This window comes from Podarcis muralis, chromosome 10 (assembly GCF_964188315.1).
Source record: "Podarcis muralis chromosome 10, rPodMur119.hap1.1, whole genome shotgun sequence".
Lineage (NCBI taxonomy): Eukaryota > Metazoa > Chordata > Lepidosauria > Squamata > Lacertidae > Podarcis > Podarcis muralis.
This window is the reverse complement of record NC_135664.1, coordinates 70,724,962-70,749,245: the sequence shown is the minus strand read 5'-3', so window position 1 is coordinate 70,749,245 and position 24,284 is coordinate 70,724,962. Positions and strand designations below refer to the sequence as shown.

Genomic DNA, 24,284 nt, shown 5'->3' with positions numbered 1-24,284 from the left:
TCTCTCCTGCGGGTGAGGGGAGCACCCTGTTGCAACAGATCAATAAAGATCAGGCTTACTAGCTGCTTTGCTTCTCAATATTCTCTGGTTGGCCTCTGTTATTCTCTCCTACCAATAGGGAACCCATGTAAGGACTCTATATGGGCTCTTGGATACCCCATAAGGGAAAAGGGCAATTTTTGTTTACAACAACGTTACCATCTTCCAAGCAAAGAAACGGAAACTCCTTTCCCAATGGATTTATTTCTCCCCCAAGTGGTATCTCCCTTGTTCACAGAACAGGTAAGTGGCAAAAAAAACAAAATCCGGCCTTTGTCCAACTATCCCAAATGTACAGTCCTGGTTGGTGCTGCTTCCTCGTTCCCATCAACCGGTCATCGTCCTGTGGCAGATTTCCAGAAGGGAAGGGAAACAAAAGAAAACAAGAGCATATCTTAGGCCAGCTGAAAGAGAGGTCTTTCATTGCTTGAACATCTAGGGATGAGAAGCATCACAAAATCCTTACGGAACAACTCAGTCCCCACCTACAGTGATATCTGCAATGCATTCGGGACTGACAATATAATTTTGGGGGTGCTAAGGGATGCGGGTGGTGCTTGCGGGATGTAAAAACGTATTGCAGCCAAATACAACATTCCTACAATGCACATGCTGGGGAATGCTTTGTATCTCTCAGGAGAAAACTTGCTAGTTCCGCCTGAGCTTGGACAGATTTCCTTTGGATGTGATTTAATGTGGGTGTGGCCTGTTTTTGGACAGAGGAGCACACAGCCTCCGTGTTCTGCTCTTCTTGTACAGTGGTACCTCGGGTTACATACGCTTCAGGTTACAGACTCCGCTAACCCAGAAATAGTACCTCGGGTTAAGAACTTTGCTTCAGGATGAGAACAGAAATCATGCTCCGGCGGTGCGGCAGCAGCAGGAGGCTCCATTAGCTAAAGTGGTGCTTCAGGGTAAGAACAATTTCAGGTTAAGAACGGACCTCTGGAACGAATTAAGTACTTAACCCGAGGTACCACTGTACTTCATTTTGCGTTCCTAAGAGTTAGGAGAAGTGACTGCTGAGTCACAGTCATTTGAGAATATTTCCCTTACGGATAGTTCAGATATATGTTGTTCTGTAAATTAAGTCTGCCTTCAGGGATCTTATTGTGAACTGGATGATTGTAAGTAAACTAGTTTTATGTTAACTTTAATCAGATGGTTGTGTCTATTCTTTTAGGAGGGATATAAAAAGGGAAACCAGGAATCCTAAATAGTGAGGCTCAGATGAGCCTGCAACTAGCTAACCGCTGTGTAATTTAAAAGGGGGATTGTTTAACAACTCTGCTAAGTTATAGAACTTGTTGACGCAAGTTAGGATGGATATCATAAAATAATATATCCTCTCCTGCCTCCCTAAATGTCACCACAGTGCTGTGGTCTAAACCACTGAGCCTCTTGGGCTTGCTGATCAGAAGGTTGGCGGTTCGAATCCACACAATGGGGTGAGCTCCCGTTGCTCTGTCCCAGCTGCTGCCTACCTAGCAGTTTGAAAGCACGCCAGTGCAAGTAGATAAATAGGTACCACTCTGGTGGGAAGGTAAACAGCATTTCCGTGTGTTCTGGTTTCCGTCATGGTGTTCTGTTGTGCCAGAAGCAGTTTGGTCCTGCTGGCCACATGACCCAGAAATCTGTCTGTGGACAAACGCCGGCTCCCTTGGCCTGAAAGCGAGATGAGCACCACAACCCCATAGTCGCATTTGACTGGACGTAACCATCCAGGGGTCCTTTACCTTTACCTTTAGGGGTGCTGCACACAGAGGGTGTCTTCTGTGACATGTAATTGACACGATGGTAGCACATACAGGATGGGTTTCTACTGGACCACCCACACATTATTCTGCATTATTATATTTTCTGCAATGCTTCCCCAGTGTTACTGCACCGTTGCCATCTGGGCAGGTGGCACGGCGAGACAAGAATCGTACCCTGGAATGTGGGCAGCATGAAAAGCTACAGGATCCCAACAGGAGGTTACAGCTGGAAACTAACCTCTATTGCATATTGAACTCTTCAACTTTCAAACTCCAAAATTGAGGGGTGCTAAAAAGTTGTAACTTGGGAAATTCAATGGCCAGGGCTGAAAGGAGCTGGAATCCAATGATACCAGGAAAACTGCAGGTTTTCTGTTTTCGGATTAGGCCATGAGTAGGCAAACTAAGGCTCGGGGGGCCGGATCTGGCCCAATCGCCTTCTCAATCCAGCCTGGGGACGGTTCGGGAATCAGCGTGTTTTCACATGAGTAGAATGTGTCCTTTTATTTAAAATGCATCTCTGGGTTATTTGTGGGGCGTGAGAATTCATTAATTATTTCCCCCCCCCAAAATATAGTCCAGCCCCCCATAAGGTCTGAGGGACAGTGGACCGGCCCCCTGCTGAATAAGTTTGCTGACCCCTGGATTAGGCAGACCCACGATCTGCTCTCAGGGGGTCTTTCTTCTTTTGTATTGGGGTGACAACATTTCGGAGGCAGCTCCTAATCGATCATGAAGTGGTTTCTCCACAAGTGTTGCCCTGTTTGCCAAATTTTGCCCAGAGTGAAAAACAGAGGGGAATGAGAGGACCTGTCAGGATTTGGAGTGATATACAGTGGTACCTCAGATTAAGAACTTAATTTGTCCTGGAGGTCCGTTCTTAACCTGAAACTGTTCTTAACCTGAAGCACCACTTTGGCTAATGGGGCATCCCGCTGCTGCCTCGCCACCGCCGCACGATTTCTGTTCTCATCCTGAAGCAAAGTTCTTAACCTGAAGCACTATTTCTGGGTTAGCGGAGTGTGTAACCTGAAGTGTATGTAACCTGAAGCGTATGTAACCCGAGGTACCACTGTATATGCACACGGGACGCGGGTAGTGCTGTGGGTTAAACCACCGATCAGAAGGTCGGTGGTTCGAATCCCCACGACGGGGTGAGCTCCCCTTGCTCGGTCCCTGCTCCTGCCAACCTAGCAGTTCAAATGCACGCCAGTACAAGTAGATAAATAGGTACCGCTCCAGCGGGAAGGTAAATGGCGTTTCCGTGCGCTGCTCTGGTTCGCCAGAAGCAGCTCAGTCATGCTGGCCACATGACCTGGAAGTTGTACGCTGGCTTCCTTGGCCAATAACGCGAGATGAGAGCCGCAACCCCAGAGTCGGTCATGACTGGACCTAATGGTCAGGGATCCCTTTAAAAAGGTAAAGGTGCCCCTGCCCGTACGGGCCAGTCTTGACTGACTCTAGGGTTGTGCGCCCATCTCACTCAAGAGGCCGGGGGCCAGCGCTGTCCGGAGACACTTTTGGGTCACGTGGCCAGCGTGACATCGCTGCTCTGACGAGCCAGAGCCGCACACGGAAACGCCGTTTACCTTCCCGCTAGTAAGCGGTCCCTATTTATCTACTTGCACCCGGGGTGCTTTCGAACTGCTAGGTTGGCAGGCGCTGGGACCGAGCCACGGGAGCGCACCCCGCCGCGGGGATTCGAACCGCCGACCTTTCGATCGGCAAGCCCTAGGCGCTGAGGCTTTTACCCACAGCGCAACCCGCGTGCCCAGGGGTCCCTTTACCTTTACCTATTTATATGCACACTTTAACGAGATCCACGAGGTTTCTGGGTGAGGGAGGGGAGCGTGCAACTGCGCGCTGCAAAAGTTCCCAGCTGCTCAGAACTTTTGCTCAGCTCCCCTTTCTCTTGCATGTTATTCTCCTCTTGCTTGCGTTGAGGGCGTGGGTGGGAAGGGAGGAAACTGACTGTGGAGAGCGTCAATCTGGCATCTGCGTAGCTGGTGCAGCAGCTCAGCTGGAAAGAGGAGGGTTAGCTCATCAGAACAGTAGCTAAAGGGGTTCAGGATCAGCCAGCAACGGACTGCTTCATTGCCAGCTGAATCCAATTTCTGCAAAGGTGTTTTTACGCACAGCCACATACCGGCTTGCAAGGAACGGGGGAAGTGGAGGCGGGAGAAAATATGGTACCTGCATCAGCCCTTAATCTGAAATATTTTCCAGGAGGCACTGGCAGCCTGGCAGGGCTCTGAAGAACCATCTTTGGGGCTGGGACACAGGCAGCTGTTTCACACTGAGTCAGAACATGGTCAGGGTTATTGTCTACCCTGGCTGGCAGCAGATCTCGGGGAATTCAGGAAGGGCTGCTCTCCCAGTTCGACCTGGAGATACAGGGGATCGGACGTGGGGCATGCAAGGAGCTACAGCCCTCCCCCCAAAAGAACGAAGGAAGCTGCCTTAGGTTGAGACAGAGCACTGCTCCATCCAGCTCAGCACAGCTTTCTATGTTTGGGGAGTAATAATAATAATAATAATAATAATAATAATAATAATAATAATAATAAATATTCAAAAAACCCCACACATCTACAAATAAAACCATATCATCATTCTAATCTAATCATTACATATATATACACATACAGTGATACCTCGGGTTACAGACGCTTCAGGTTACAGACTCCGCTAACCCAGAAATAGTGCTTCAGGTTAAGAACTTTGCTTCAGGATCAGAACAGAAATCGTGCTCCGCCAGTGTGGCAGTGGCAGGAGGCCCCATTAGCTAAAGTGGTGCTTTAGGTTAAGAACAGTTTCAGGTTAAGAACGGACCTCCGGGATGAATTAAGCACTTAACCCGAGGTACCACTGTATTGACTTCCGTCCTTTGTTCTAAGACCTCGAAATTTTTACTCTTTCTAAGTTGTGTGTTTTCGTTTTTTGTGTTCTTTTTTCTCTTTTGTCTCCCCCCGCCCTTGTTTGTGCTGTTTTATTTTGGATTCAATGTTTGTAATTTTTGTTGTAATTTTGCATTGAAAATAAATGATTATTATTATTATTATTATCATCATCATCATCATCATCATCATTTATACTCCGCCCATCTGGCTGAGTTTCCCCCAGCCACTCTGGGCAGCTCCCAACAGAATATTAAAAACACGATAAAAGATCAAACATTAAAAACTTCCCTAAACAGGCTGCCTTCAGTTGTGTTCCCAAAGTTAGATAGTTGTTTATTTCCTTGACATCTGATAGGAGGGTGTTCCACAGGGCGGGCGCCACTACCGAGAAGGCCCTCTGCCTGGTTCCCTGGAACCTCACTTCTTGCGGTGAGGGAACTGCCAGAAGGCCCTCGGAGCCAGACCTTATTGTCCAGGCTGAACGATGGGGGTGGAGATGCTCCTTCAGGTATACCGAGCCGAGGCCGTTTAAATTTGTATACTAGCCTATGCCAATAAGTTCCCTTCCAACTGTATAATTCCATGATTCCATGATGGGAGTTCCATGCCGCCGGGGTCGGGTGTGTGTGTGCTCATGCCCCCATGCAGGGGGCTGGGTGAGGGGCAGAGGACAAATGGAGCCACCCCACCCCACCCCCAGCCACATGCCCCTTGGTCCCAGCCTGTCAGGAGTGCGTGCAGGAGGCAGGCCCTGTGACTAGTAGGACTCTGCAGGACTGGGGCCTTCCTCAGTTTGTTCTGAAGAGGCAAGGCACGGCCTCACAGGTGAGGCCAATTGGTAACTCACAGCACCTGGTGGCAAGAGCCGGGAAGGGATATAAGGTCAGCATTTCCCTTCGGCTCTTTGTCACAGCAACACACTTCCTGCCTTGCTACGTTTTGCTTCTTGCTTCCTGATCCTTGAACCTCGGCTTCTTGACTCCCTGCTTCTTGATCCTCGGACCCCTGACTTCTTGATTCCTTGCTTCTTGACCCTCGGACCCTTGACTTCGTGACTCCTTGCTTCTTGATCCTTGGACACTTGACTTTGTGACTCCTTGTTTCTTGATCCTTGGACCCCTAACTTCGTGACTCCCTGCTTCTTGATCAGAGACTCCTTATCTTGGCACCCATAAATCTTGAAGCCTAGCTTGGCTCGACTCCCAGGCTAATTAGCCAGCCGGACATCAAAGTGACTCTGCCGCGGCAACGAAAAGCCTTGACTTTTCCACACATACCTCTGCAGTCTCTCGCAGTCTTACTCTCCTGTAAGTGCTGTGAATCTGGGCCCATAACCTGTTGTTGGGATACTGCCAGGGAGACAAAGGCCATCCTGACCCCACGTCGATTCCGGACGATCCATCAATCTCCCGTAGATACAGTATCAGTCAATTAGCGACACGAGCCTCAGAAATAACATGCCACATTCCAAGGCTGGTGCACGCTCTTTCAGCAGAGTTCGCACAACGAAAGGTGCACTCAGGAGAGCATTATTTACAACTTTATTCAGCGTTGATCAGAACAAAGAAAAAAACATGACTGCCTGCTTCAATGTTCAGGCGCAGAGTGAGAACGAAAGCAATAAACAAAAGAGAAACTTCCTGTGAACAGGAAATACGCGGGCTGTGACACAACAACCTGCTCCCTTCTTAAGGTGGAATGGAAATATCCTAACACCTCGGACCCCTGACTCCTTGCTTCTTGATCCTCAGACCCCTGACTTCGTGACTCCTTGCTTCTTGATCCTCGGACCCCTGACTTCGTGACTCCTTGCTTCTTGATCCTCGGACCCCTGACTTCATGACTCCTTGCTTCCTGATCCTCGGACCCCTGACTTTGTGACTCCTTGCTTCCTGATCCTTGGACCCTCGGCTTCTTGACTCCCAGCTCTCTGACCCTCGGACCCTTGGCTTCCTGACTCCTGGACCCCCGTTCCTGCTCCCACCCCGCCATCTTGCCCCCGGTCCTGACATCCCCTGCCAGGACTTCGATTGCCCGTGAACCGGACCGTGACACTGCCTTGCCAGCACACAAAGCCACCTCACCTGTAGTCTTCTTGCACCACAGCTCGCATTTCTGCTTGGATGGAAACTGATTGGCGTTCCCTCCGCAGCCTCCAAATATAAAGGGCCGGCAGTTGTTGGCTGCCTGGTGGTAATACCAGAGGACTGTGTACCGTAGACAGGAGCCTTCATCCATTGGTAGGGCACACGGATCTGCAAGGAACCACAAACAGCTTGTGAGTGGGTGAGACGTCATCATCACTTCAAGCAACTTTGGGTGGAGAGGAGAGAGAGAGACACTCAACGTGCTGAATGAAAATCCAGTTTTAAAACCCCAGGTAGTACCAGTGCCATTAATATGCTTGGTGCACTATAAATACAGTGGTACCTCTGGTTGAGAACGGGATCCGTTCCGGAGGACCGTTCGCAACATGAAAGGAACGCAACCTGCAGCGGCGCGTCTGTGCACGCGCGGTTGCGGTTCGCTGCTTCTGTGCATGCGCATGACATCATTTTGCGCGTCTGCCCCTGCGTGAGCGGCGAAACCCGGAAGTAACCCTTTCTGGTACTTCCGGGTTGTGGCGGGACGCAACCTGAAAAAACGTAACATGAAGCAAACGTAAAATGAGATATAACTGTATAGGTCCCTGGCCCAAGGAGGTAACAATCTAAAATTCAGCGCATGAGAAACCACAGAGGAAGGAAGGGGGGCAGAGAGATGGGGTAAGAGAGTGGAGAAATCGGAATGCATTTCAGTTAGGTCACAGCTAAGGGGGGATGTGGCTGGCGTTGTGGTCTAAACCACTGAGCCTCTTGGGCTTGCCGATCAGAAGGTCGGGGATTTGAATCTGCACGACAGGGTGAGCTCTTGTTGCTCTGTCCCAGCTCCTGCCAACCTAGCAGTTCGAAAGCACGCCGGTGTAAGTAGATAAATAGGTACCGCTCTGGTGGGATGGTAAACAGCATTTCCGTGCGCTCTGGCTTCTGTCACGGTGTTCTATTGCGCCAGAAGCGGTTTAGTCCTGCTGGCCACATGACCCGGAAAGCTGTCTGTGGACAAACACCAGCTCCCTTGGCCTGAAAGCGAGATGAGCGCCGCAACCCCATAGTCGCCTTTGACTGGACTTAACCGCCCAGGGTCTTTTACCTTTTACAGCTAAGGACGTGGAGAAGAACTTTGATTCAGGTCAAATGCAAAGAAAAACCACCCTATTTTGCACTGTCCAAAACAACACAACAACTGAAAAACACAACAACCATCCTTTGAAATTTTCACTTTTCTGAATTTTGCGCTTCCAGCTACTGTACTATGTGACTGCCCCCTGAGATATTTGAAGAGATTTCTCCTGCTTTAGAGGGTAGGACTCGAACCAATGGCTTCAAGTTACAAGACAGGAGATTCCAACTAAACTTCAGGAAGAAATTTTTCATAGCAAGCCGTTCAACAGTGAAACGGACTAGCCCACAGGAGATGGTGGACTCTCCCTCCTTGGAGGTTTTTAAGAAGAATGGTGGCGAGGGAGGGAAGACAGGTCTGCAGGCTGCATGCAGGTGCCTCCCTGCCCACCTCGCATGTAGCTATGGATTTAAACTATAATTATTAATATATAATACATTTTTATTTATACCCCGCCCTCCCCGGCCAGAGCTGGGCTCAGGGCGGCTAACACCAGTAAAATTACAATTAAAAACAAACAAACACCAATTTAAAATACAGGTTAAAATATAATTTAAAATGCAGCCTCATTTTAATAGTAGCCCATAGATTAAAACCATAAGGGGAGGGAAACATAAGGGTCAGACTGAGTCCAAACCAAAGGCCAGGCGGAACAGCTCTGTCTTGCAGGCCCTGTGGAAAGATGTCAAGTCCTGCAGGGCCCTGGTCTCTTGTGACAGAGCGTTCCACCAAGTCGGGGCCAGTACTGAAAAGGCCCTGGCCCTAGCTGAGACCAATCTAACCACCTTGCGGCTCGGGACCTCCAAAATGTTGTCATTTGTGGACCTTAAGGTCCTCCGCAGGGCATACCAGGAGAGGCGGTCCCTCTCCTGTGTGAAGCCCCCAAAATAGTTCACAGTCTGGATCTAGGTCAGGTTGACCCTGGAACCTTTGGCGGCGCCCGCATCCTTCTAACTCTCAAGCAGAGGTTGAGTGGTCATCTGTCAGGCATGCTTCAGTTGAGATTCCTGCATTGCAGGGGGTTGGACTCGATGACCCTTGGGGTCCCTTCCAACTCTACAATTTGATGAGTGCATGGAATTCGCATCCATGGGATACAGCGACAGCCACCAACTTGGACAGCGTGTAAAGGGGGTTGTGGTGCAGTGGTTAAGAGTGGTAGACTCGTAATCTGGTGAACCGGGTTCGCTTCCCCGCTCCTCCACATGCAGCTGCTGGGTGACCTTGGGCCAGTCACACTTCTCTGAAGTCTCTCAGCCCCACTCACCTCACAGAGTGTTTGTTGTGGGGGAGGAAGGGAAAGGAGAACGTTAGCCTCTTTGAGACTCCTTCGGGTAGTGATAAAGCGGGATATCAAATCCAAACTCTTCTTCTTGTTGTATGAACTCACGGAGGCTATCAGTGACAACTTGCTGTGATGGCTATGTTTTGACAGGGCTGTTGTGTTTTGGTTGTGCTTCCGGGCTTCCCATTGCGGCATCTCATTGGCCGCTTTGGGAACAGGATGCTAGAACGGATGTGGACCGCTTTCGGCCTTATTCATCTTCTGATGTTCTTACTTTGTCAAGAGGAATCCCACTCTCATGTCAACAGGTTGTTTGTTGCAAGAGTGCTTTATACTAATCCTGAATGTGGCAGCTAGACTGGTGACTGGAAGCGGCCGCCAAGACCATATAACACTGGTCCTGAAAGACCTACATTGGCTCCCATTACGTTTCCGAGCACAATTCAAAGTGTTGGTGCTGACCGTTAAAGCCCTAAACGGCCTTGGCCCAGTATACCTGAAGAAGTGTCTCCACCCCCATCATTCAGCCCAGACACAGAGGTCCAGCTCCGAGGGCCTTCTGGCGGTTCCCTCCCTGCGAGAAGCCAAGTTACAGGGAACCAAGCAGAGGGCCTTCTCGGTAGTGGCACCCACCTTGTGGAACGCCCTCCCACCAGAAGTCAAGGAAATAAACAACTACAGTGGTACCTCGGGTTAAGAACTTAATTCGTTCTGGAGGTCCGTTCTTAACCTGAAACTGTTCTTAACCTGAGGTACCACTTTAGCAAATGAGGCCTCTCGCTGCCGCCGCGCCGCCAGAGCACGATTTCCGTTCTCATCCTGAAGCAAAGTTCTTAACCCGAGGTGCTATTTCTGGTTAGCGGAGTCTGTAACCTGAAGCGTCTGTAACCCGAGGTGGCACTGTATCTGACTTTTAGAAGACATCTGAAGGCAGCCCTGTTTAGCGAAGTTTTTAATGTTTGATGTTTTCTTGTGTTTTTAAATATTTGTTGGGAGCCACCCAGAGTGGCTGGGGAAACCCAGCTAGATGGGCAGGGTATTAAATAGATAGATAGATAGATAGATAGATAGATAGATAGATAGATAGATGATAGAAAGAACTTTGCAGAGAGCTGATGTCAACCATAGGTGAAAGCTCAGCTTCATATTCGCCAATTTCCTTTGCTGTTGAAAAGAGACAGGGTTGCCCCCCCCTTGGGGGCTGGTTAAGCCACTTCCCCCCCGCCCCACATGTGCTCCATTACCAGGGACACTTCCTCTAGTGAAAGTGACTCTCCGAAATGCCATTTAATTCGCTGCTTTTCACCCCGTAATGGGCTTGGCGTGCTCACCACCGCCAGCGCCGAGACGGATCCATTATCTCCTGATCCCCTGGAGCCCCAGAGGCAAATGGAAATCCGCCGGTTAATGAGGGCATGCAAATAAATTTGCCGAGAGATTTAAATATTGATCGCTACGGGCTCGGCGTGGCCCGCACCCCCCCTCCCTCTCCCCGCCGTACAAGGAGCTCTTGATAAAAATGTCACGGAAACAATCGCCGGGCGGCAGAAGCATCAGGAGCAATAAAAAGGAGACTTAATGGCTTTTAACGGCTTAGGCGAAAAGGTTGGGTGTTAGTCAGAGGGGAATCGGTGGCCGTGTTGGGGGAGGCCGGGGGGTGAATGTCAGGGAGCTGGGGGGGGGGGAATCTGTATGTCTGAGAGGGTCCAAAACTAAACAGGAGGGAATGGATCTGTCCCGATGGCAGAATCCTGTTAGCATTCAGATTTGCTATCTGCACTCAACGGTGGGGAAGAGCTATTTATAAGCCTGGCTGCTGGCCACTAATGGGATGCTGAGCTGAGGGTCAATCGCATGTAGGCCTACAACACTCCACCCCCTTCAAGTCCCCAGGGCTCAAAAACTGTCCTTGTTAGGATGGAGAGAAGGAATGAATGGGGGAATTGGTCAATGTCTGTTTCTCTGTTTTCCTATCTTAAAGTCAAGTCTCCATCACTTTATTTTATTCTTTTTAGTCCGTGCAAAAATTTGTTCGCACGTTTTTTGCAAAGCAATTTCCCCATAGCGGAATGCATTTTTTGGTAAGTCACATTCACGGATCTACGCCTTCTAACGCACTCATCTGCACGTTTTCATAAAGATCACTTGGCGGGAGAAACAACCTTGCAAAATTCAGAGAAGTGCAAATTTCAATGGACGGTGGCATTTCGTTTTACGTGCTTTTCCGGAATGTGTGAATTAGGTAGGTTCCCCCCACTTGATCAGATTCCACACGAGCCCCACCTTGAATCTGTTGCTAATGGCAAGTAGCAGAGACGATTTGAAAGTCCAGATCAATGGAAGACCTGAGAGTTAGCAATACAACAATGGGCTTAATTCTCATGGAGGCGGCGAAACTATCGCCAGTCTGGACTGCAAGCTCTTACATGGTAAAAATGCCCCGTATCTATAAATCTAGCAGGTCAGGCGGCTGGAACCCTTGCCCCTGTCAAGCTAGTTCTCTATATGCGGGGGAATTCTTTGATGGGAAAGCGTTCCATCGCATGAGCACTCAGACGCCCTCTTGATTTTGCATTCTTAATGATATGTGCGCTGTGGGTTAAACCACAGAGCCTCTTGGGCTTGCCGATCAGAAGGTCGGCGGTTCAAATCCCCGCGACGGGGTGAGCTCCCATTACTTGGTCCCTGCTCCTGCCAACCTAGCAGTTCGAAAGCACGTCAAAGTGCAAGTAGATAAATAGGTACTGCTCCGGCGGGAAGGTAAACGGCATTTCTGTGCACTGCTCTGGTTCGCCAGAAGCGGCTTAGTCATGCTGGCCACATGACCCAGAAGCTGTATGCCGTCTCCCTCGGCCAGTAAAGCGAGATGAGCACCGCAACCACAGAGTCGGCCACAACTGGACCTAATGGTCAGGGGTCCCTTTACCTTTAATGATATGTGCACTCATGATGTTATTGGGATGGTCACACCTAATCCTGATAGATATATTGTTTTCTTTCCAGTTGATGCATGCCCTGCAACTTCTACCTGAAAGCATGTAACTTTTTTTAATGAAAACATTCTGGTTTACCTATTTTTGTCCTGCTTTGGGTTGTGCTGCAGTGCAAGATTGCCATTCCAGATGAAAACAATGCTGTAACATAAAGGTAAAGGACCCTGGACAGTTAAGTCCAGTCAAAGGCGACTATGGGGTTGCGGCGCTCATCTCGCTTTCAGGCCGAGGGAGCCGGTGTTTGTCCACAGAAAGTTTTCCAGGTCATGTGGCCAGAATGACTAAACCACTACTGGCGCACGGAGGACAGTGACGAGTGCCAGAGTGCACGGAAACGGCATTTACCTTCCCGCTACAGTGGTACCTATTTATCTACTTGCACTGGTGTGTTTTTGAACTGCTAGGTTGGCAGGATCTGGGACAGAGCAACGGGAGCTCACACCGTCGCAGGGAATCAAACCGCCGACCTTCTGATCAGCAAGCTCAAGAGGCTCAGTGGTTTAGACCACAGCGCCACCTGCGCCCCTAATGCTGTAACATAGGGGACCTGTGCAGACGGCCCAGTATAAACCCACTACTAATGCACTATTTTTGCATCCATGACATGTGGGGAACACTTGCAAAAATACAAGCAAAATGAAAACACGAAACCAGGAGATGATGCTGTATAATTTTGTTGCATGGCACACCTGTGCTCTGGAACATCATCTCTTCTCTCAGTCTGAATATCATGTGCCAGGATCCCTGGAATTGGGAGCTGAATTGTTGCCACTTCCATCAGGGCAACGTGCGCCCCCTTTCCACCCAGACTCTGCAAAAGGAGGCTGCATTCCTTCGCCATAGGAAGGGAAGCGATGCTTTGAATTATGCGCACCCAGGTGGTATGTGGGTCTGGGTCAAGGCAGCTTCTAATCACGAAAACCTTGGAGGGTCAACAACAGGGATGTGGAGGACTTGGGGCAGTTAGGCGCAGGCAGGGAGGCGTGTGTTAACCTTAATTTCATTTTCCTTAGCGCCTGTTGCGTTTCCTGCGCTTGCTTTCTCTCTCCCGCTACTAAACCTGAATTAAAACACCCCAGGTTTCCTGTGCCTGAAGTACTGCTTTTAAGAAAAGGAGCAGGAAGCTCAATAAAAAGGACAATTACCGTAGTAACCAATCTAGCTTACAACTTGTGCCAATGCAATTAGGAAGTATAGGACATCAAAGGGCTCTCCCATCTTCTAGGTAAAGGTAAAGGGACCCCTGACCATTAGGTCCAGTCGTGGCCGACTCTGGGGTTGCAGCGCTCATCTCGCTTTAGTGGCCGATGGAGCCAGCATACAGCTTCCGGGTCATGTGGCCAGCAGGACTAAGCCACTTCTGGCAAACCAGAGCAGCGCACGGAAACGCCGTTTACCTTCCTGCCAGAGTGGTACCTATTTATCTACTTGCACTTTGACGTGCTTTCAAACTGCTAGGTTGGCAGGAGCAGGGACCGAGCAACGGGAGCTCACCCTGTCGTGGGGATTCAAACTGCCGACCTTCTGATTGGCAAGCCCTAGGTTCTGTAGTTTAACCCACAGTGCCATCCGTGTCCCTCTCCCTTCTTCTACTGAGTCCCAATTTCCAATGTTACCTCTGCCAGTGACATTTGCTTCTCCAACACTACCATCTTTGGGCAGCCTGGACCCCCTCAGTCCCTCACACAAATCTATCCAGTTTCCATTGCTGCCTTTAATTCCTGGGTTAGGCAGCGAGTCTTTTCCTAGCCCTACCCGGGACCTGCTGCAAGCAAGGCAGAAGCCCAACCACTGAGCCACAGGCCCTTCTCTTTAGAGGGACGCAGGTGGCACTGTGGTCTAAACCACTGAGGTTCTTGGACTTGCTGATCAGAAGGTCAGCAGTTCGAATCCCCACGACGAGGTGAGCTCCCGTTGCTCGGTCCCTGCTCCTGCCAACCTAGCAGTTTGAAAGCACGTCAAAGTGCAAGTAGATAAATAGGTACCACTCTGGCAGGAATGGTACCTTCCAGTGAGCTGTCCTTCCAGTGAGCACTCAGGGCTGATTTCCTTCAGAATAGAGAGGTTGGATCTTCTTGCAGTCCATAGGACTCTCAAGAGTCTCCTCCAGCACCAGAATTCAAAAGCATCAATTCTTCGGCGATCAGCCTTCTTGATGGTCCAGCTCTCGCTTCCATACATCACTACTGGGAAAACCATAGCTTGAACTATACTGACCTTTGTTGCCAAGATGATGTCTCTGCTTTTTAAGATGCTGTCTAGGTTTGTCATCGCTTTTCTCCCAAGAAGCAGGCGTCTTTTAATTTTGTGACTGCTGTCACCATCTGATCTGCAGTGATCTTCCGCCTTACCATTATCCAAAAGGCACGAGCCACCCATTATTTATCTATCCATCCCTTCATCCATCCATCTCTCAATCAAGCCATCAGTTGGACTTACACCTCACAGGCACAGTGAAATATGATTCCAGCATCTTCCAGCGCCGAGGGCCTTCTGGCGGTTCCCTCATTGCGAGAAGTGAGGCTACAGGGAACCAGACAGAGGGCCTTCTTGGTAGTGGCGCCCACCCTGTGGAACACCCTCCCTTCAGATGTCAAAGAGATAAATAATTACCTGACATTCAGAAGACATCTTAAGGCAGCCCTTTTTAATATGTAACGCTGTACTGTTTTCAACACTGATTGGGAGCCGCCCAGAGTGGCTGGGGAAACTCAGCCAGATGGGTGGGGTATAAATAATATATTATTATTATTATTATTATTATTATTATTATTATTATTATTATTATTATTATTATTAGATTCCACTGTGGCCAGCTTTAAGTGGAGTTAAAGCTCCCTGGGCAGAATTAGGATTTCCCTGCCCACACCACATGGCTGCTTTTGGGAGTGCATTTCATGCCTGCCACTGAGTGCCAGAAAAAAATGTCTTCCACGTTGCCAAACAAGCATCTTAGGGAAGAAAAAGATTTACCTGCCAGAGGTGGCACAGATTCTCTCAGCAGCACACCTGCGTTGGTCCTGTTCTGTACTTCACCAAATAATCTTTGCTCTGCCAGACCTCCAGGCAGCAGAGACCTTTTCTCTGTCTCTTGGGCATCTGCCAGGTAATCAGCATCGGGGTCTGCCAATCTATTTGCCAGGTGGAAGTTTTTGCCTGTTTGAAAGGGAAATGAGAGGGAGGGAGAGAGGACAAGACTTAGGCCCCAAATATCTGTATCCCTACAGACCCTATTGGGTGCTATGATCGGCAGAGGAAGCCCTCCTGGTCGTTCCACCACCCAAGGGCGGTGGCTCAGGAGAGGGCCTTCTCTGTGACAGCCCCTAAGATGTGGATTTCCTATAGAGGTGTCCCTGGCACCTTAATTGTATAGATTTGTCATATGCAGAAGGCTTCTCCCCTGGCCTCCTCGCTGGCCCAAGTAGGACCAATTCAGCCAGCTAGCCCTGGGGATTATCTAATTCACGGGTGTCAAACACAAGGCCCGCGGGCCGAATCCGGCCCACCAGACTTCGTCATGTGGCCCGTGTAGCCGCCGCCGGCCGCCAGCCTTCACCTTTTATTCTTGCTTTTTTTTTTTTTTGACACAAGAAAGCCGCCTCTTCAGCGCATGCGCGGCAGCCTACAAGCCAGAGAACGCCTGCCCTCTAGCGGCGCCGGCCGTTCTACACAGGAAACCTCCACTTTACATGCATTCAGGAAACCTCCACTTGTTTTTATATTGAGCGCATGCCATCCTGTGATGTGACAGATCCAACGGCTGCCTGAACCCTTCTCTCCTGTACTGTAAGTACATATGGTATATGGGGGGGGGGACTTATTAGGGGGGGTCTGCTTATTATTCTGCTTAAAAGTCTGAGCGGTAAACTTTGGATATACTGACCACTTCCGTGTCACTTTACAGTGGTATAGGGACCATAAACTACAATCAAATAACCCAAAAATGTCGAAGAAAAGAAAAGTTGATGCAGAGGGAAGGCAATTTCAGGAGAGATGGGAAAGTGAATACATGTTTGTGATTAATGGAGACAAGCCATATGTGTAATAAACAGTGTTTGGCAATATTTGTATGTTTTTTAAAAAAATTACTGTCTGTTACCAAAAATCATTTTTCAATAAATTGTACAGTAATTGTACATTTGAATGTCTACTTGCCATTATTCTGACTATGTTTCTGCTTTCAGAGCTAGTTATTACTTACATTATTACAAAAAACAGTAATAATTGAATGCAGTGACAATAATTTATGATAATAAAGAGTGGACACATAGTCCTACAGATAAAACCGGCCCTTTGAGGGTGACCAAACTGCTGATGCGGCCCCCGATGAATTTGAGTTTGACACCCCTGATCTAATTGATTTTTGAATTTTATTGTTATTCATGTTTTTATACTGTATTTTATGCTGCTCTTATAATTAAGTGTTTTAAAGTGTTTAAAAATTTGTTGTTAGCCGCCCTGAGCCCAGTTTTTGAACCAGGAAGGACGGGGTATAAATAAAAAATTATTATTTTTATTTATTCTGACCTTGACACCATGGGTGTGTGTGTGTGTGTGTGTGTGCGCGCGCGCATATTTAGGATCCAACCTATTTCCTCATTGCAAATTGCTTTAACTAATTTCAATGTTGCGTTTTTATATAGCTATAATCCACGCTGGGAACTTTACGGGGAAGGGCGGATAAGAAATCCAATCAATATAATCACCATAATTGTCACCATCAATCGCTTCCCTCTATGGGAATTTTTTAAAATGTCTAATGTTTTGCAATTTTATATGCGCTGCAAGCCGCCTAGAGTGGCTGCAGAAATCCAGTCAGATTATTATTATTATTATTATTATTATTATTATTATTATTATTATGAGACATTTCTGCCTCTCGCAGCTACCTATTTGAAACTAAACCTCCCTGAAAGTTTAGAAATGCCATACTTATCCCTTGGAACAGCATCGTGTTCCCTGTTTCCAACTCACCGGCACAAGCTGTGATAAAGGGAAGAGAAAAAGAGAGTTTGACACAGTACTTTGGGAAAGTGCAGTTTCAAAAGGTTTCTTAACACCCTCCCTTCCCTTGCTTGGCTCTGAGGGCACTAGAGTAGGGCCAAGGAGGACCTTTTCCCCCAGGCTCAGGTTCGTATTTCCTTCCGGGCAATTTTCCGGGGGCCACATTTCATTTCTCTTATAATTTGTGTTATGTACTGAAGTTTTCACCCTGGGCCAGCAGGGGGATACTGTAGATAGTTCAGGTCCACATATGCAAAGAAGGGATCGAAAGTGACGTTCAGTGATTGGATAGTTACAGAAAGTTGTTACAGTTACATCGTACTGGAGCTCTATATAAGCAGGTTGGCTGAACCCTTCAGTTCAGTTCAGTTCTGGCCTCTGAATAAACAAGAGCTGTTTGAAGAATGTTCACCCACAACTTAACAACTTGTATACTGCCTTTCTATATATTACTATACGTAAACCGGTTTACAAGCTTAAGAAACAACAAGATCGGCAGTAAAGATCACACACCTAATAACAATCTGATCCAATACAAAGAAGTCACAATAACTTTAAAATAGACAACATATCAAACGCAGCGATATTCGGCAACCCATTAGAATATAATAGTGAACAGTAAAATTAAATATCAGCAAATAAGAATAATTTAACGGTTCACACATATCAGTTACAATAAAGAATTACTGAAGTATAATCCATAAAAATAACGGCAAGTCACAATGCATAAAATACCGCAAAAACTTACAAAACCATGTAAAAGGATCCAATTGAGAAGCCAGCAGTGGGTGAGGTTAGAGGCAAAAGTGGAAGGAGAACAAATAGCCAGTTTTTAACTTTGCACAATAGGATAACTTCTATGCATGCTCTCACAAAACCCCACAAGCATCCATCCAAAATCTCTATTTTGCTGGCTGGCAATAATGTATTTATTACTGCACAGGTTGCAAAATTTGCCTTGGCTGCAAGTAAGTTGAGAGCTAGGCACCAAGACAAGTATATCATAAGTGTGAGAAGTGGAGTGCTTAACTTATGCAGGTGTGATTTTTGCATTTCTGTATGTTTGCTTTGCTGTTGTTGCTGTTCAGTTTTAAATCAATTACGGTCGTAACTTCCGCTTACGTATCCCTCCGCTTACATAAACTTCAGGATACGTAAGCTGCAAACCCGGAAGTATATTTCTGGGTTTTTGCCATCCATGTGTGTGCGCAGAATCGGTCCCTCCAGTTGCAGAAACCTTGGGATCTGACCAGAACTCAGGAACGGATCCTGTCCACAACTGGAGGTACCTCTGTATTTGTATTTTACGCATTGTGACCAATTGTGATGGCTTATAGCTTTTAGCGATAAAGATTTAATTCAAAGCATTCTTTCATCCAGCCAGATAAATAAGAGGGTGAAATATATTCAGAGTCGAGAGTGGATTTCATGCTCTTTATTCAGCTCATATTGGTGAGGAGGAATGGAAGTTCCCCCAGAATGTCTGCTTTATATACATTATTTACACAATGGGCCCCACGTGATTGGCTAATTCCGGGATTCTCCTGTAGCCCAATCAGGTTGCGGATTCACTACCACCTGGAGCTGGATTGGGTGGCTCCTGTGGACCAATCAGACTGCTGCATTCTGGACCCTATTGTTCTAGGACCAATCAGACTGCTGCATTTTGGATCCTATTTAACTCAATACATAACACCCCTCCCCTCTAAGTTCCAGTCCTGCCCAGGAGGTTGCATCCATAGTCCTCATAACAGAGGGATTGTCAGATTTAAAGGACTACTAGCCAGGCAACAAAACAAAACACTCAATGCGTATAAAGCAGAGCCAATGTGGCCTGAGGAGGCTTCCAAGGGCCAGGCAGAGAGGTTTGGAGGGCCGCATTCATTCCTCAGGTCTGAGGTTCCCTACCTCTTCACTTAGAGAGCCAAAAGCCATAACAGAGGGACCAGCGTGAAAATGGAGGGATTTTCTGCTCCAACCCCGCAGGGAGCAGGAATTTGCAAACTGCGGCTACGGAGGGAAGTCACGACCGCCCACAACAAAGGTCACGGTCGCCGCGAAGACCTCGTGCCCAGCAAGAGCTGGGATTCATCTAGCCAGCTGGCTTGGCAAAACAGCCCGGTTTGCAGCTAATGGGGTGAAATTTGCTTTGACAGTCAAGACTGTGCCAGCATTCAAATTGATCCAATTTACAGTAGAGGAGTCTCAGGGGCTGCCAGTCTCAATATTGGGGGCGGGGGGGGGGGAGAAGAGGGGCTGCTTTGGCTTTGCTCACCATCTTCGTCGCTCATCTCGCTCCTGACGATGTCCTTTACGTCTCCCACCTGTGGCCGCAACAAAGCAGAAACGCGGAGGTTAGGATCCTGCAAACGCTACTTCCCAGCTTACTCTTGCCTGGCACTCAAAGTAGATTCTGCCTGCCAGGGTTGGGCAAATGCGGCAGTTTAAGCTTCTCTCAGGTCCTTGGTTTTCCTGTCTTAAGTTGGATTCCCCATATTAGTTTACACTTTTATTATATATATTATATATATATTTACTTTCATTGTTATAATTTTGTGTGTGGGTGTGGGTGTGCGGGTGTCTGCACATATGTGTGTTTCTGTATGGAATGTTTGGGAGGAAATAAGATGGTAAATAACAAATGACAAACTAAATATTGATGTATGGAATTTTTATTTCTTAATTATATTTAGTGGTAGTATGGTTGTATTGTTTTTTGTAACATAAAATCATTCAATAAAAATTATTTCCCCCTAAATATAGTATGTCTCTGTATGTTATTCCCAATAACATATGAATTTATGTGAACACCTTACTCTGGGATATGCATATCTGTGCTCATAATGTGGCTAGAGAACTGCACTTCAAAATTTCGAAGGATGCGTGTGCTGTGTTTCAGAAAGTGTGAATTAGGTAAGTTTACCTTTCAGCGCAAGCAACTGGATTTCTCTTCCCGCCCCTTGATTCTACCCCATTCGTCCTTTCTGGTGCTCGTTAGGGATATCACGTGACACCCCCCCCCCCCCGGCTCAAATAAGACATTCTAAGAAACTGGGGAAACTGGCTGGGGAAACTCAGTCAGATGGGCGGGGTATAAATATTAAATAATAATAATAATAATAATAATCATCATCATCATCAAACTTCTTGCTCATTTCCTGAGGGTTTTGGAGGATCTTGCAAAACGGAATCAGTCACAGAATCAGAGAAGTGTGGGGTTGGAAAGGACCCAAAAAAATCACAGAGTCATAAATCTATGAATAAGCCACTTACAGAAAGTCCAGGATCTCCCTTTTCTCCTTTCCGACCAGCTGGGCCATCCTCCCCCTGTTGAAAAGACAGATGCACTAACGTAAACAAACAAAAGGTATGGGTGGAGAAGTTTGCATCCACATCAACCCTAATAATTGTTGGTGGCAAGGGGGGGGGATAGGTATATAAGGAGAGAATTCTCTGAATGCCATGATCCAGGTTTGGGACAAGTGTTAGTTGGTGAGAGAACCCCAACGGAGATTTAAAATCACAAAATATGCAACAAAGTAAAGAGCGGAAATACAGTCTGTTATATTTTTAAAACTTGCCCTTATAAGTTCCTTTCAAAGTTCCCTTCTTTCCTCAGCATAAAAAAGACCACACGTTTGGCAAATTTAAATTGGTTTGCTTACAAACTTGCCCTTATAAGTTCCTTTCAAAGTTCCCTTCTTTCCTCAGCATAAAAAAGACCACACGTTTGGCAAATTTAAATTGGTTTGCTTACAAACTCTTCAAAGATTGAGTTAATGTGATTCCCCATACATCAGTCAGAAAAACACAGGCAGTAAACATGGCTTAGTTACAGTGGTAACTAAGTTCCTGAATTATGGCTTGTAAGAGCGCAAAATATGGTCTGAAGCTCAACATCAAAATAACGAAGATCATGGCCACTGGTCTCATCACCTCCTGGCAAATAGAAGGGGAAGAAATGGAGGCAGTGAGAGATTTTACTTTCTTGGGCTCCATGATCACTGCAGATGGTGACAGCAGCCACAAAATTAAGAGATGCCTGCTTCTTGGGAGGAAAGCAATGACAAACCTGGACAGCATCTTAAAAAGTAGAGATCACCTTGCCAACAAAGGTCCGTATAGTAAAATCTACTGGTTTTCCAGTAGTGATGTATGGAAGTGAGAGCTGGACTATAAAGAAGGCTGATCGCCGAAGAATTGATGCTTTTGAATTATGGTGCTGGAGGAGACTCTTGAGAGTCCCATGGACTGCAAGAAGAACAAACCTATCCATTCTGAAGGAAATCAGCCCTGAGTGCTCACTGGAAGGACAGATCCTGAAGCTGAGGCTCCAATACTTTGGCCACCTCATGAGAAGAGAAGACTCCCTGGAAAAGACCCTGATGTTGGGGAAGATGGAGGGCACAAGGAGAAGGGGACGACAGAGGACGAGATGGTTGGATAGTGTCTTCGAAGCTACCAGCATGAGTTTGACCAAACTGCGGGAGGCAGTAGAAGACAGGAGTGCCTGGCGTGCTCTGGTCCAGGGGGTCACGAAGAGTCAGACACGACAAAACGACTAAACAACAACAACAACAAGTGCCATGTGGTCTGAGCTGCAGCAACCAGCTCAAACCTCTTCAAACGCTGAGCTTCTCAGATAGACTGAAGGGGAACAATATGCTTGATTACCTTTCTTCGTAGGTGAGGGGGAGTGACCGAGCTAAGCCTGGCAGGACAGCTTACTCTATGCTCTTAACCCTTTCATGTATTGATTAGATTTAAGCATGCTGGCTATCCCACAACAATGTATTGCAAGCATCCAAGATATCAGATCCTCAGTGTTTCTTCATTGCTCAGCTGATGCACCCTCCTTGCTTCCTGCAGCCCAGGCATCCTGGCACTGAACCCTGAATCAACACTAAACTCCCACAGAACTACAATGAAAGACCCATTGGCCCAACTAGCTCACTACTGTCCAAAGTGACTGGCAGCAGTTCTTCAGGGCTGGCCTCCCCGAAATTTGCCCCCAGTTCATTGTTGTGAAGTATCTGTATACCAAGAAAGGATCAAATGCCCTGGACATTACATAACAGAGGTTAGCAATGCCATATACCGTATTTTTCCATCTATAAGATGCCCCCATGTATAAGACTATTTTTGGGGACTCAGATTTAAGAAAATGGGGGAGATGTATCCGTGTATAAGACGCCCCCTAATTTTTGACATTATTTTAAAGTGGAAAAAACCTAGTCTTATACACAGAAAAATATGGTATTAAGAGAACCCTGCTAGCAGTGAAGGAGCCCTAACAAACAGGAAAACACATCAAAACAGGCTCAAAGAAGAAAATAAAGGAAGGGGAAAGGATTAGATATCAAAGATGGGCATGATCGATTGGAGAACGTTTCTGCAACTAATTCTAACCAGGTTTGTGGTTTAGAAATAGCAACATGATGCCCCAGAAGGCCACAGGCGGCCATAGTGGTCCATTTTTCTGAATCTGCTCTCGCTTACGGTGTTCAGAGCAGCGACGCAAATCGCATCAGTCGCAGATGGGACACTGGCAGAAAGCTGTTAAGGGGTGAGGTGGGGGGGGGGGAGCAAGTGACAGCTGCCCGCAGGAAATAAGCAAGGCTGTGACTCAGGAATAGCTGTCCCTGCAGCAGTCCATACAAAAGAAGAATCACTAGGCAATGAGAGCCGAAAGCCAAGTTGCAAAGCCGGAATTGGGAAGAATTCTGAAATGACAGCGCTTTGGTAAACAGGTCTTCCAGAGTTTGCGGAGTCCAGATGTGGCCCTCCAGGCCTCTCTGCCTGGCCCTTGGAAATCTCCCCATCCGCACCCCTCTCCCCAGACCACACCCCAAGTACTTTTGCCTGGCTGGGAATGATGGGAGCTGCAGTCAAGAAATCTGGAGGTTGCCACATCAGCAAGGACTGCACAGCAGATGTGCTCCAACTAAGCTCGCTTCCTGATGACCTGTTCAATGAGCATTCATGCTTGTGGAGACGTCAGACAATGTCAAGCAAGCATTATCCCACACTTGGTGGATGGATGGATGGCGGCTAACAGATTGAGGTTGAATCCTGACAAGACAAAAGTACTGTTTTGGGGGGACAGGAGGTGGGTGGGTGTGGGGGACTCCCTGGTCCTGAATGGGATAACTGTGCCCCTGAAGGACCAGGTGCGCAGCCAGGGAGCCATTTTGGACTCACAGCTATCCACGGAGACGCAGGTCAATTCTGTGTCCTGGGCAGCTGTTTACCAGCTCCATCTGGTACGCAGGCTGAGACCCTACTTGCCTGTGCACTGTCTTGCCAGAGTGGTGCATGCTCTGGTTATCTCCCGCTCGGACTACTGCAATGCGCTCTACATGGGGCTACCTTTGAAGGTGACCCGGAAACTACAACTAATCCAGAATGCGGCAGCTAGACTGGTGACTGGGAGCAGCCACCGAGACCATATAACACCGGTCTTGAAAGACCTACATTGTCTCCCAGTACGTTTCCGAGCACAATTCAAAGTGTTGGTGCTGACCTTGAAAGCCCTAAATGGCCTCGGTCCAGTATACCTGAAGAAGTGTCTCCATCCCCATTGTTCCTTCCGGACACTGAGGTCCAGCTCCGAGGGCCTTCTGGTGGTTCCCTCGCTGCAAGAAGCCAAGTTACAGGGAACCAGGCAGAGGGCCTTCTCGGTAGTGGCGCCCGCCCTGTGGAACGCCCTGCCACCAGATGTCAAAGAGAACAACTACCAGACTTTTAGAAGACATCTGAAGGCAGCCCTGTTTAGGGAAGCTTTTAATGTTTGATGGACTATTGTATTTTAATACTTTGTTGGAAGCCGCCCAGAGTGGCTGGGGAAACCCAGCCAGATGGGCGGGGTATAAATAATAAATTTATTATTAATATTATTATTACTACTACTACTACTTTCCAAGGGTGATCACAGCCTCCTGTGGAAGTGAGTTCCACAGTTTCATGATGCACTTTAATTGGGCAACTTAGATTGGCTGGTACGGGAATGACTCTCACCCCCCCCCCCAATAATGACAGCCTGGAAAACAAACACAAACATCTGTATGGCATTAACACCATCCCATGC

General features: G+C 47.7%; 1 protein-coding gene across 1 annotated transcript in view; it reads right to left on the bottom strand.

The window, feature by feature from the left end:
* Positions 1 to 224: 224 nt before the first annotated feature.
* Positions 225 to 24,284, bottom strand: part of LOC114605525 (uncharacterized) — a 231,287-nt gene continuing 207,227 nt past the window's right edge. The window contains exons 84-88 of the mRNA XM_077935611.1: positions 20,471 to 20,524; positions 19,473 to 19,521; positions 15,167 to 15,349; positions 6,781 to 6,951; positions 225 to 382 (exon numbers count right to left, since the gene is read on the bottom strand). Of these exons, the coding sequence (XP_077791737.1) occupies positions 375 to 382; positions 6,781 to 6,951; positions 15,167 to 15,349; positions 19,473 to 19,521; positions 20,471 to 20,524 (465 nt within the window). The 3' untranslated portion in view covers positions 225 to 374. The remainder of the gene's footprint in view (positions 383 to 6,780; positions 6,952 to 15,166; positions 15,350 to 19,472; positions 19,522 to 20,470; positions 20,525 to 24,284) is intronic.